This window comes from Propithecus coquereli, unplaced genomic scaffold, assembly GCF_000956105.1.
Source record: "Propithecus coquereli isolate 6110/MARCELLA unplaced genomic scaffold, Pcoq_1.0 Scaffold24, whole genome shotgun sequence".
In the NCBI taxonomy this organism is placed as follows: Eukaryota; Metazoa; Chordata; class Mammalia; order Primates; family Indriidae; genus Propithecus; species Propithecus coquereli.
The window spans coordinates 4422559-4435873 of record NW_012147952.1 but is presented as its reverse complement, the minus strand read 5'-3'; the positions used below and the strand labels follow the sequence as shown (position 1 = coordinate 4435873).

Genomic DNA, 13315 nt, shown 5'->3' with positions numbered 1-13315 from the left:
CTAGCTTAAAACAAAAAAGGAGGACCTGTCTGGAGCCATGAAGCCCGGCAGCTGCTTATCCAAGATGGCCGCGAGCCATGTGGATCTGCCTGCTTACGTAAAATGGCCGACCAAGCCCACGCATTTGCAAAATCCCGCAAAAGAGCTTGTAAGTTTCTATTTACCCATTATAACTATGTAGCCCTTGAAAGCCTCTGAGGGTTTCCTTATATGGAAATCCTCTGGCTGGAAAACCAGAGCCTCGGAAAGCACCGCCCCTTTACTGTTACTCTTTCTGCCTTACTTAAGCCTCTGCCCTACTGCCAATAAGCGAGACTTAATCAGACTCCTGTCTTGTCTCCATTTCTTGTGTCTCCTGCCTCTCCCAATTCCTACTCCCTCTTCCAGGGTTCGCGTTGACTACCCCGCGGGTCGGGACAATCAAGAAAAGATCAGAAGGACAGACAAGGGTAGAATTCTGTTTTACTTTGAAGGAGAAGAGAAATGGGATGGTAACTGAAATAAAAGGAGGGTCTTTTTGTTTTTAATTTGGAAATGTATTGATAGAATCATCTAGTAAAAAGGGGAAAATTGTACTGAACTAAGTAACATGCACATAAGGATCTACATCTACATTAGGATCTATTTAATGTGAATCCTTGGTTCTTAGGACAAGCTTCCTAGATCTGTCACCCAATTTATAATGTATCATTAATTCACGTGTTGGTTAGTGAATACTCCCTTTAACCAGTGCTGGGGATTGGTAAGAAATTCTTATAATCTCTATTCCTGAGAAATTTACAATCTAGTTGGCTAAATGGAGAAAACATAATAAGAGAGCACATATAACTTTAACAAGTTCGAGTTATAGACAATCCACTTAAAAAGAATGCCCATGTCCCAGTTATTTGCACGTGGTAATTGTGCTCAAAGATTTAGTAACAGTGTGTAAGTCAGAAGGGGTAGAAAACCAGGACCTTTCAGTCAGGCATGAATTGGGTGTTTATAAACTTTGGTGAGGAAGAGAATTTGAACTGGGACTGGTAACTTGGTGAGCCTATTAACATACAGTAGATTGTGAAGAAAACCTCAAGAATTACAAGGAATAATTTCAATATTACTAATTTTTATCCACACATTTCACCTTTGCTGAACCCACATATTACTAGCTTCTATTTGAAATGACAATGGAATAATTTGTAAGTTTGTAAAAAGGTGGAAAGATACTTATACAGGGTAGATATTTGTACGCCTTTGAGGGTGAACACACGGAATAAAGACACTTGGAGACTAAGCAAGATTGATGCAAATACACCGACGGCCTTTCCGTACAGTAAATAATTGCTATGCCTTGCAACTCCAGCCAAGAGATGTAGTGGCTTGCTGGACCTGAGACAGCAAGATTTATGAGTACAGATTTGCATCCCATTTCTTGTCCCCCAATTAAATTTTCTTCCCTTTTCAGCATTTCCCCAGACTCAGAATCGAGCAACCCGCTTCCACTGTTTCGGGACACTGGAAGAACTTCTTGCGTGGGGCGTTTTGCAGCATCTGAAGGTACAAGATAAAAATTGGTATCCCGACACATTTCTTTCCAGCATATTCGCAGCACAAGTAACAATTTCTACCGTGTCTTCGGTGGAAAAAACTGTATCCGTGTAAGAGGTATTACCCTTTTTGTTTTGTATTTCATCCACCTTCGCAACTATGGTTTGGCCAACCCGGTGTTATTTCAGCCTCTAAACAGTGGCTCAAAGATTGCTCAGTTTTACTCCTTCTCGCTCAAAACATATTAATTTTCTGTGATAGCCTGGTCTTACATTACTTTTATCTAAGCTTTGTTAAGCGAGTATTTAAAATGTACTCCCCGTCTCCCTAGTCTGAAAAACCGTTAGCCTTCCCCCAGCTTGGCTCCAGGGGCCGGCTGCCAGCACTGCACGGGAAAGGTCAGGAGCATGATCACAGGACACAAACGGCTGGCCGGCTAGAGCGGCTCGGGCCGTACTGCCGCTCTCGCTATTCTGTTGCTCTCTATGGTTAGGAGCGCAAGCCCCTCCTCCGCCCGGAAACGTTAAATTCCCGAACGCTTGCGCAAGGCCAGGAGGTAGTTCCGGTTCCGGTGTCGCGATTTTTTGTTTTCGGTATTTAGTTGTTGCGGTTGGAGGCCAGTAACTGAACCAAGATGCTGCGGAATCTGTTGGTGAGGAGCTTCTGCGCTTTCATTCGGGACGGGGGTGGGTTTGGGGAACGTAGGCTGAGGGACCACGACAGAAAACCGTCTCTGGAACGGGGACAGAAGGCGTTTTCTGAAGTCACCTTGGTTGGTGTCCTTTTTCCGCTGACCTTACTTTCCCTTCCATCCATTCCTCTCACCCCAGGCCGTTGCTGGGTTGATGTTGGGATTGGAGAGGCTAGGAAGGTGACCAGAGACTTGTGGGTTTGACCCGTCCTGGGTTCTTAGATGCCACCCCTAACCCTGTGGGTCATTGATGACGTTAGTAGCTCTGATCTGAGTACAGCCAAGGAGCAGATGGGGAGTTTCCAATACCCGGAAGCATCAAGCAGAAATGCGTATCTCTGGTTTCGGAAAGTTTCAAGTTTTCAATGTTTCTGAGCTTAGCAAGCATCAAAAGGCAATTTAAAAACCAACTCATTCAGTTGGATGGGAATTTAGGAGTAGGCATGGCCAAAGTGCAATATTGCTTCCATCAAGCGATTCTGCATTGTCCTTCACCCCTCCACCGACTTTGAGCATTTGAAATATTTTCCCGAATTTTTGAAAAAGAAAAGAAAAATGTAACAACGATTATTTTCTTTTGTAATTATTCAGTGAAGTTTTACTTAGCTTCTCAGTATCATTTGTTGTAGAAAGTAGATTGCATATTTGTTTCATTATTTAACTAAACATAATGCAAGTCTCTTTTGAAAAAGATTTATACTCTATTAAAAATTTCTTAGAAAAAAATGTAATGAGGAAACATTTTAAGCAGGAATCATGCCAGTGTATTTTGCTGTCAAGCAACAGATTTTTAATAACATTGGTAGAATATTATGACAACATTTGAGTTTAGTGTATTTTGGTTTACCATTTTTTCTCTAATAATGTGTATCAATATGTTTTCCTCAAGGATTAAAAAATGCTATTAGTTCAATTCAGGTAAAGATCATGGTTCTTTTTGGTTACAATGTGCATGAACTGCTTCTCCAATATGGTATTTGGAGACTGCAGAATGTGATATGAAGAGCAGAGGATGGATAACAAATTGAAAAACTTGGGTGCTGGTCCATGACTTTGCTGCTGACAAATCAGATATGCTTTATGTCTGAAGGGTTAGAAATGGTTGGTTTTGAAGGTTTCTTTAGGCTCTAAATCTGTTTAATATATGGTAGATTTTCTATTTCAGGGTCTCCGTCAGATTGCCCAGAGGACCATAAGCACTGCTTCACGCAGGCATTTTGAAAATAAAGTTCCAGAGAAGCAAAAGCTGTTTCAGGTACTGAAATATTTATAGGAGATTGTTACTTGCAATTAGATTACCAAAAGGTAGAGATAGGATAAACAACTGTGTGTATAAATTAGAAGATATGCCAATAGAGGCATTAAAAAAATAGTCGAGGTTATGTACCATAGTGTTAATATTGGTTATCTCTTGGGGAAAGACTTAGTGGAGTGGAGCGATTTATATAAATAGATTATGAGTGATTTTTTAAAAAAATTGTGATTTCTGGTTTTTCCCAAATAAAATTTCAAGTGATAAAAAAGTTGTATCTTATATGCTACCTAAAAATAAAATACTTTATTTAGCAGATGTACTAAATATCTACTATATGACAGAGGCTGGACTAGATGGTAGCGATATAATTTAAGACTCTAAACCAAAATCTCTTCCTCACTTTTTTAAGGGAAAAAAGTGTGCCCTATGACTAAATCTAAAGTGCGGCGATTATTGATTCTTTTATATTAAATTATATTTGAATTTTTGAGTTCAGTGTGTGTATTTTATAATTCTAACATTTATATATTCCTGGAAAAGACAGTCTTTATTGGATCTGAAATTAACTTTGAAAGAAGACTGCTCACTTTTAGGAGTTCTTATTTTTAAAGTAGTAGGAGTAGAGAAAGAAGAAAATTGTCGGTTAATTTTGATATTTAAGATATTTTCATTTCAGAGGTTTAAGGAGTTATTTCTTGTTATATGAATGCTTAGTCTTTTGAAACTTAGTTGGAAACAAGTGACGCATCTATTAATGTCTTTTTTTTTTTTTCTCACCTAGGAGGATGATGGAATTCCAGTGCATCTAAAGGGTGGGATAGCTGATGCCCTCCTGTATAGAATCACCATGATTCTTACAGTTGGTGGTAAGGCATTTGGAATGTTTGAAGGTTTATAAAAGTGATGGTAATGATAACTTACAACTTCATTGCTTTTGCTGTGCCAGTATTTTAACACAGAGTTTGTTTCCAGAATCGGACATTTCACTGCATCTCACATAAGTGTTCAAGAGGGTGATTGATATATACTGTATAAGGGGCTTTTAAACATGTTGGCTTTTATGCATAATGAAAGCATATTTTACATCTAAACCCTGTACATAACTAAAACAAAACTTGTACAGAATAATACTTAACTTTTACCTATGCAAAGTGCTCTGACATTTTTTTCTATGGATTAGGCAGGTCCATTAGTCAGTATTAGCAGTGGCACATCACCAATTGATGTAGTAGGAGCATAGTTAGGGATTCAGATGATTGCTTTCCGGGGAAGGAGGGGAAACAAGATTTGAGCAATTACCATATGCCCATTATATTGATAGGAATGCCACATACTGTCACTTCTGTAACTTTTGCTTGAAGTCTGTAATGTATCCTCATTTTAAAGATCAGGCAATTGTATTAATTACCCAAAATAATATTGCTTCTGTGTGGAAAAGCTGGGATTTGAACTCTAATTGCAAAATTCCCCCGCTCATAACAAGATGCCTTTGGCTTGAATTGAATACAGTTAAGTAGAAAGGGCATTTATTGATCAAGACAACAATCAGATAGTGATATTTGGGCTTTCTGAATAAGATAAAGTCCTAAATTCTTTTCAGTCAATGTGACTATTAGACATTCTGATACATGGTTTCAAAGATAAAATTCTAGTCATTAGCTATCTTTACATTAAATTTCATTATTTTAACTTCTGTAGTTTTACATTGATGATACACTTTAGAGAAGGCTTGCATATTTTGACCTCTATTCTTATTTTTCAAAATTTTGTATATTAAGTTGGCAAATACATTATTCTGCTGTATCACTTTCATAAAATTGAACTAATATTAAAGCTGTATTAAATTTAAAAATTTGTCAGCACCTATCAAAATACTTTTTTGTGTTCCCAATAAGGTAATCTTAATGCAAACTTTGCTTTTATCTTATAACTTTTGAGCTTAAATGTTAGATTTATATAATTAAATCTTAGTTACTGGTAAGTTCTTTGTTTTTATTTTTCAGGAACAGCATATGCCATATATCAGCTGGCTATGGCTTCATTTCCCAAGAAGCAGGATTGACTTCAGTCATCCCAGCAGTCACTTGGTTCAATTTCATTCACCTCTTCGTGGACCAGTAATCTGATAAATAACTGAGCTCTTCTTTGGGGATCAATATTTATTGACTTGTACTAACTGCTACCAATAAAGTAGTCTTTACCATGCTTTGTCTGATTTTATCACTTAGGATACATTACACCAATAATTTCAGCTTTTGGTCAGCTGTGTAAATCTGAGGAGCAAAAAAAATAATCTTTTGTCATTAAGTATAAAGCACCATTATTGTCATTTTAATGAAATTTTGCTTTAACAGCTCAAAATTATATAATGGATAGTCTTCAGCTTCAATTGAGTTTGACACTTGAAACCATATTATGTTCTCATCACCACAAACCTGTGAGTAGTGGAAGCAGGTTGTTTTTGGCTCCCGGAGTTATAAATTTTTTTTTCTTCTCAGCTATGTGAGAGTATGTTTGAATATTGGATATATTCCACAGCTTAGAATTAGGCCTTAGCAGAATAGCTGTAAAATAATTCAGTGGTTTTTTTTCCCCCCCGCACATAATGAGTTCAAGTTCAAGTAGGTTTCCCCAACCAGGAACCAACCAAGGCAAGATTTCCTGGGTTCCCAAGCTATCATACCACCTAATGGAACTACAAGTCTATTATTTACCCTAAATGGTAGTTAGGTACTTAATAAACAGTAGCCATTATTGGTTTTTCATAACAGGAATGTTTCGAAAAGATACATTTAGGGAATACAAAATGCAGATATAGAGAATATAAGAGTCACAGAAAGAATTAAGATGTTGCTACAGGCAGTTCAGTTCAGGGTTTGTAGAATCCTTCTTGCTGTTTGAGATGGCTGTGCTCAGAGTTGGGATTTCATAGATGTCTAGTTTGGGGACTCCCTGGGCCCTGGTGTGCATCCATGTGCAGAGCACCATGTGGTGAACCACCACCACTTTCCTTCTATATGTGTATCAAGACTGATGATTCAAGTCAACAATGCTGGGTGCCTACTGTGAACGACCCACTGTTCTAGCTGCATGGGAATCATTGGTGAGCAAAATAAGCAGATTCTCTGCCCTCACAGAGTTTACATTACGAGGGGTGGCAGGGAAGGTATTAATAGTTAATATTAAAAAAAAAAATTATACAGATTGTTAGAAGATAAATTCTATGGAAAAAAAGACCAAAGGGGAAAGTTGCCATTGGGGGTAGGTGATTGATTACAGTTTTAAATAAGGTGGTCAAGGTAAGTGTCAATGGGAAAGTCAGATTTAAATAGAGGCTATAGGTAAGCTAGTCAATTAAATACAATTGTCCCTCGGCGTCTATGGGGCAAAACTCACAGATGTTCAAGCCCCTTATATAAAATGGTGTCACATTTGCACATCCATATGGTTTAAATTATTTCAAGAGTATTTATACCTAAGTAATAGGTATAAATGCTATGTAAATAGTTGTGTTGTTTAGGGAATAACAATAAGAAAACGTCTCTACGTGTTCACAAATGGAATGATCATTTTTTTTTTTTCTCTGAATATTTTCAATCTGTGGGTGGTTGTATCCACAGATGGGGAACACATGGATATGGAGGGCTGACAGTATATGGGGAAAAGGCATTCTAGGAAAAGGGAACAACCTAGAACAAATGCCCTGAGGTTCCTGGCATGTTCAAAGAATAGAAAGGCAGGAGCAGATACTGCTGAGAGGGTGAGGGAGAGGAAGTTAGAGAGGTAAGGAGGGGTCACACCAAGTAGAGCCTCGTAGGCTTTAGCTTTTACTCCACATGATATGGGGAGTCATCACAGGATTTCTCACTTGAGAGTGACTTCCATGTCTTAAAGAGGATTAGCCTGGCTCCTGTGTTAAACCATAGGGGAACAATGGTAGAAACACAGACCCATTAAGATGCTTACTGCAGCAACCTAGGTGAGAGGTGACTGAAGCTAAGAGCAGATGTTAGCCATGAAGGTGATGACAAGTGGTCAGGTTATGAACAGAGTAAGATCTTTATTACCCACCTAGACCTTACCCTTTGTCATCCATCCATCTATCATCCATCCATCCTACAATTACTTACTGAAAGTCTGCTTTGCATACGGCACTATTCCAGGCTCAGACAATACAACTATGAAGTGGACCAACAAACTCCTTCATGGAGCTTCCATTCTTGATGGAGATAGACAACAAATAAATTAATTCATATGCATGATAATGTCCTATAGTGGGAACTGCTGATCAACAGGGGTGATCTATTAGGAGGAATAGTGAGGTGGAAACTAGAAAAGGGCTCAGAGTAAGTGACATTTGAACTGACTGCAAAAAAAGAAGGAGCCAGCTAAAGGTCGGGAGAAAAGCGTTTGAGGGAAAGGGAAATTGCTTTGCATGATTGAATTGCAGAAAGAAGACCAGCGTTGTTGGAACATAGGGAGCTGGAGAAAGCAGCAATTGTTATCTCTTCCCCAGTGATTAATGCAGCAAATGGCCCTACTCCTACACGCAGGGTCTAGATTGATCTTTTCTGTTTTCATAATATTATGCAACACCATCTGATAACCATAATGTTGATTTAGCAAGAATCCCAAACATAAACTAACATGGTCATTCTATCCCAGCCAGTTATTGTTACTATTATTAGTAAGAACTAGAAGCTGAGAAAATACAGTTAGAAAGCAAATACATAACAATTACATTTGAACAGATTTCAAACCTTGATCTGTCTTATTCTGAAGCCCATTGTTTATTATGTACCATGTTACTTCCTAGATGAGGAAAGAAGGAAAAAAATACTTAGGATAACTTTGCTGGTTGATTTCCCCACAGACTTTGTTCCTTTTGAACACTGTTGTATCACTGGTTGTTTGATGAATTGGCATCATAACAATTGGAATTTTTTTATTCCTTCTCTTCTCTCAGATTCCCATGAATCTGGCCATGTGTGTGCTCCAATTGCCTGTCTCTATTAAAATTATAGTTTTGCAGCTGCAATTTACCATCTTAAAAAAAAAAAGCTTCTACAAGTCAAGGATATTTTGAAGGACTTATCTAATTAATGAGGAAAGCCAATCAAAACCCAAGACATTTTCTAAATTTTTATCCTAGTATGATACATTGGAAGGAAAAAATGATTAAATGTTTGCAATTAGATTGCTTGGAAACTAGAGAACTGCCTACTTAAATGATAATTTTAAAGCACATATGAAGTCAGCTAAAGGAAGGGAAAGTCATAATATTGGATTTTGCAGACAGCGTTAGAATATATGTATGTACATATATAACTTTGGACTTGAGTATTGATTTCCAATTACAAATATTCCATTAATATAATGAAAGATGAGCTGTTTCTTGAATTCTGAGATTATGCCAGATCTTTATTGACCTCTTGTAAGAGTCTGTCATCTTCCTTGAGTTGCTTAGAATATTCTCTGGCATTATTCTGATGGTTAAAGACTAGTGTCCTTGTTTGGCCTTGTAATTTCTCTTTCCTGATCATTTTACCTCAATTAATGTTATTAATTAAAACAGTCCATGGCCATTAATGTTTGGATGCTCTTCCCACAGTGCTTTTTCCTAAAACAGTATCTGCTTTGGGAAATCAGTATGCGATGAACCATCTTGACGGTTTTGGTCACAAAAACGTAGCTTTACAGGTGCCATTTTCTCATCTTAATTCTATCCTAATGATCATGGAAATGTTTTTAGAAAAGGTTTCTTTCCACTTTAGTTGGAACCTACTAAGAAAGAATAGACCAGGAAGTCCCAGTCAAGGACGAGGAGCTAAGATTCTCTTTTTTGTTTACCTCTGTCCATATTTATCAATAAAAGTCTAGATGAAATCAACTAACAGAATTCCTTTACAGGACTGAAAGAAGAGCAAAAAAAAGGATACATTTCTCAAAAAGTAATTTTGAATATCAGTTTATTCTTCAAGTCTTCAAAGATTCCCTATGTTCATTTCTTAAAGCTGTAGCCATCTATTTTAAATAATAAATTTGTGATAATTGGTTTCCAAATCAACTTTTTAATTAGTAGAAATGGCTTTTTGTTATAGGTGATTATTAAGTATGCTGAGGAAAAAAAACGAAAGAAATGGACTTCTATGGAAAACTTAATAAGTACTCCATGTATATATTATTTTTGAAATATTTTCTGATTATAAAACTAATTCAGTCTTACATATAGTAGGTACAAAGAAAAATAAAGAAGGATGGTTCTGTAGTGTTCTACTCTTTGTTCTGTGAATAAATAACTGGAGCACAAGGCTGTTTTTAGGACTTGCCTCCATCTCTTGTCTTGGCTCTTTCTTTCAAAATCCCTTTTTCAGCATAGAAGACATGTAACTCTGGTAACTCACACTTCCCAGCTTCACCACCTGTATTAGTTGGGTTGGGCTACCATAACAAAATGCTGCAGATTGGATGGCTTAAACAATAGCAATTTAGGTTCTCACAGTTCTAGAGGCTTAGGAGTCCCAGATCAGGTGTGAGCTTATTTGGTTCCTGGTGAGGTTCTCTTCCTGGCTTGCAGACAGATAGCTAGTGGTGTTCTCCCCACATCCTCTCGTGGCTTTTCCTCACGGTGTGTGGAGAGAGAACATGCTATGGTGTCTGTTCTTATAAGGACAGCAATAATACCGGAGTAGGGCCCCACTCTTATGACCTCGTTTAACCTATATTACCTCCTTATGAGCCCTATCTCCAAATGTGGTCACACTGGGAGTTTAGGGGTTCAACACAGGAATTTTGGCAGGATACACCTGAAAAAAAATCAGGGCCGTTTCTGGTTCCAAGTTCAAAAATTTGAAGGATGGGCTTTGACTAGCTTAGTATCTGTCAACAGTAGGGTATCACTGTTGGCATAATTTGTTTCAGGGCTCACTCTTTGCCGATCAGTGGCTTCTTAAGGAGCTAATATTCATAGATTAAACCTCCCCTTTATAATACTCTATGCACTTGGTGTGTTCAATCAAGGGTGAGTAGGAGTTAAGCATAAAACAATGTTTCTTTTTTTATAAGATTAACAGAAAGACGGAAAATAAGTTAATTCTAGAAATGTAGAATATTCTGCTCAAAATTTGGTAGCAGGAGAAAGAGAAATTCTGAAATGTACAGAACCTGAAATTTATGATATTTTGACATCTGAAGATCCGTTGCAGCATTTCTCGATTTTTTTGATGGGGCACTATAGGGGGTTGGCGAAAATATTAGTGGAGAAATTCAGAAGATTTATGCGGTAGTATATAAGATGGACCAAAGTGGAGATAAAATGGCGAATGAAGAGGATATTATAATAGATTATACAAGATTTTAAAATATTGAGGGAAGTGAGTTGTCAGTATAGATGAAAGTCAGGATGGCTAGAGGTGTACTAAGAATATTAACAATAACCTAATGTCTTAAAAATTATATTTTGTGTGAAAAGCAAAATAAGTGCCACAAAGAGAGCAAAATTAGTAGGAAAATGGATAAATTTGTAAAGTGGGTAGGCTACCTCATTCTTAGATTTTTCACAATAATCAGAGGAAAACAGGAAAGTTGACGGTGGAGATGATCTAGGACTAGCAGTTATAATTTACGCTTGCAGCATTTTCCTTGAAGAAAATTGACAGATACTCGAGTCTAAGAATATGAGAATTGTAGAACTGAAAAGTGTTGCTCAGGAAACATGAGGTGGTTAATACTGTGTTGTGCTCTTTATGCTGAAGGCCACACCAGTTTGGGAGCCAGTTCAGGTCACATCTACGTTAGTACCCAAACAACCATGATTCTGAGTTCCCACCTGTCCACATAGGAACATTGCTACCCTTCAAAGTATCCCAGTTCATTTTTGTGAGTCACTGGCACATCACAAATGCCCAGGAACATGATTTTCCATATTCCTCCCACCCCATCCCTTCTTGTCAACTGCTTCACTAATTCCAGGAGAAATTAACTCATCTAGGCACTGCTCTGCCCAAGGTTGTGTCTTCAGATACCCCCAAACCCACCCTTCCTTGTGTCAGTACTGGTTTGCATGGAGAAAGGAGAGCACTTTTCCTTCATGTATTCATTCAACAAACCTTGAAAAGTCTACAGTGGAACCTGGCAGGGTTCCAGGCCCTGGGGTGCACATTCATGAGCAAGACAGACAAAGTCTCTGCTTTCGGGGAGTTGCATTCTGAGCCATGCTTCCTCAGCAGGGAGGTCAGAGTACAGTCGGTTCTCCATATCTGCAGGTTCACCATCCATGGACTCAACAAACTGTGGTTCAAAAACACAATATTTGAGGGATGAGAAACCCACAGATACAGAGGGCCCACTTTTCCTATCTATCCATGCTTCCACAAGAGGGACTGTGGACTTGAGCTCATCTGGGGATTTTGGATACCGAGGGACGATTGTATTGCAAAGCTCCTGCCAAGGATGACTGTTCCAGCTTCTGGCTTTTGTTAGCACCTCTGTTAGCACCTCTCCAATAAAACCCTCATGTGCCATAGAAGGAAGAAATCACTTTTAGGCACACAATGCCTCAATCCATACTTAAAGAACAATCCACATTTTTGTTTTGTTGACGGAACAACAATTTTCACAGATGTAACTCTGCCTGTTGCATTGACAACCTTTCACACAATTCTAGAGCCTCAGATTTTTCCTTGGCCTGTTGTGAAGGTCTTGCCAGGTCAGACCTTGCCCTTTACCTCACATACTTAGCTAAAGGAGTAGCTAAGTTGTCACCTCTTGCAAAACAGAAAACAGCTCCACTTTTGACATGACGGGATTTTTGACTTTTGATACATGCATCTAGATTTCAAAGTTCTTAGGATGATATTTCAATCAGATTCAAACTCAGGGAATTGTGAGCTTCCTCTTCCCTTAGCAGTCTCTCAACAGCAGCCTCGGAACAGGAATTGGATTTTTCATGAAAGCAATGGAAGGTTTACTTTTTCCTTCTCTATCTTGTTTTTCAGGGATCACTGCCTTTTCCCAGTGCATACTGTGATAAGCATTCCATAAGCCATGGTAGGACACAGTTTTTCTGGAAGATTACAACAATCATTTCTAAGGGACACAAGGCTTAAAATGGCTCAACTTGAAACTATGTCCACAAGTCAATTCAGATTCGGCAACAATTTGTTGATGTAGTGAAAATTCCCAGATTCCTTTCTGTACCCGTTAGGGAGTAGGGAGGCACTGCAAAGGAGCCGTAGTACCACTAGAGGGCAGTATTGGACAGGGAGGAAAAGGAAACCACATTACAGAATTAAATAATAATTGAATAAATCTAAATTTAAAATACCAGGATCCTGTAGTCTCAGCTACTCCGGAAGGCTGAGGCAAGAGGGTGCTTGCGCCCAGGAGTTGGAAGTTGCAGTGAGCTATGATCTCGCCACTGCACCGCAGCCTGGGTGACAGAGTGAGATCTCATCTTTAAAAATAAAATTAAAATAAATAAAATAAAATAAAAGAAAACAGAATACATCAGGATCTTGCCAGTCAGAAGTCATCAGCTTTTTAAACTACTATAGCACTGCTTACACATATGTGTAATAGTAAGCATGTTTTGCGTTCCTGATTTCTCCCGTTCATCTGCAAGTTTCTTGAAGTATAAGGGCTATCTTGTACTTCTTTCGTCTATTACATAATATGTGTTGAAGAAATGAATTTTTTTTGAGCATCCTCTGAATACATGCTGAATTAATGTTTGAGAATTTTTTATAAAAATGGAATTTTGAAGTTGTTTTCTTTATTTTTAATTGACAAGTAAAAATTACATCTATTTATGGTGTACAACATGATCTTTGATGTATGTATAC

General features: G+C 38.0%; 1 protein-coding gene across 1 annotated transcript; it reads left to right on the top strand.

Annotated features, from left to right (window-relative positions):
• Positions 1–2074: 2074 nt before the first annotated feature.
• LOC105811799 (cytochrome c oxidase subunit 7A2, mitochondrial) lies at positions 2075–5678 on the top strand. Its single transcript, XM_012646083.1, has 4 exons — positions 2075–2179; positions 3384–3473; positions 4255–4339; positions 5477–5678. The coding sequence occupies exons 1-4, from the start codon at positions 2162–2164 to the stop codon at positions 5533–5535; spliced, it is 252 nt and encodes an 83-aa protein (XP_012501537.1). The 5' UTR covers positions 2075–2161; the 3' UTR covers positions 5536–5678.
• The last annotated feature ends 7637 nt before the right edge of the window (positions 5679–13315 follow it).

Coding starts and splice junctions, on each gene's coding strand:
- LOC105811799 (XM_012646083.1), top strand. Junction 3,474..4,254: donor AGAAGCAAAAGCTGTTTCAG/GTACTGAAATAT, acceptor TTTCTCACCTAG/GAGGATGATGGAATTCCAGT. Junction 4,340..5,476: donor CATGATTCTTACAGTTGGTG/GTAAGGCATTTG, acceptor TTTATTTTTCAG/GAACAGCATATGCCATATAT.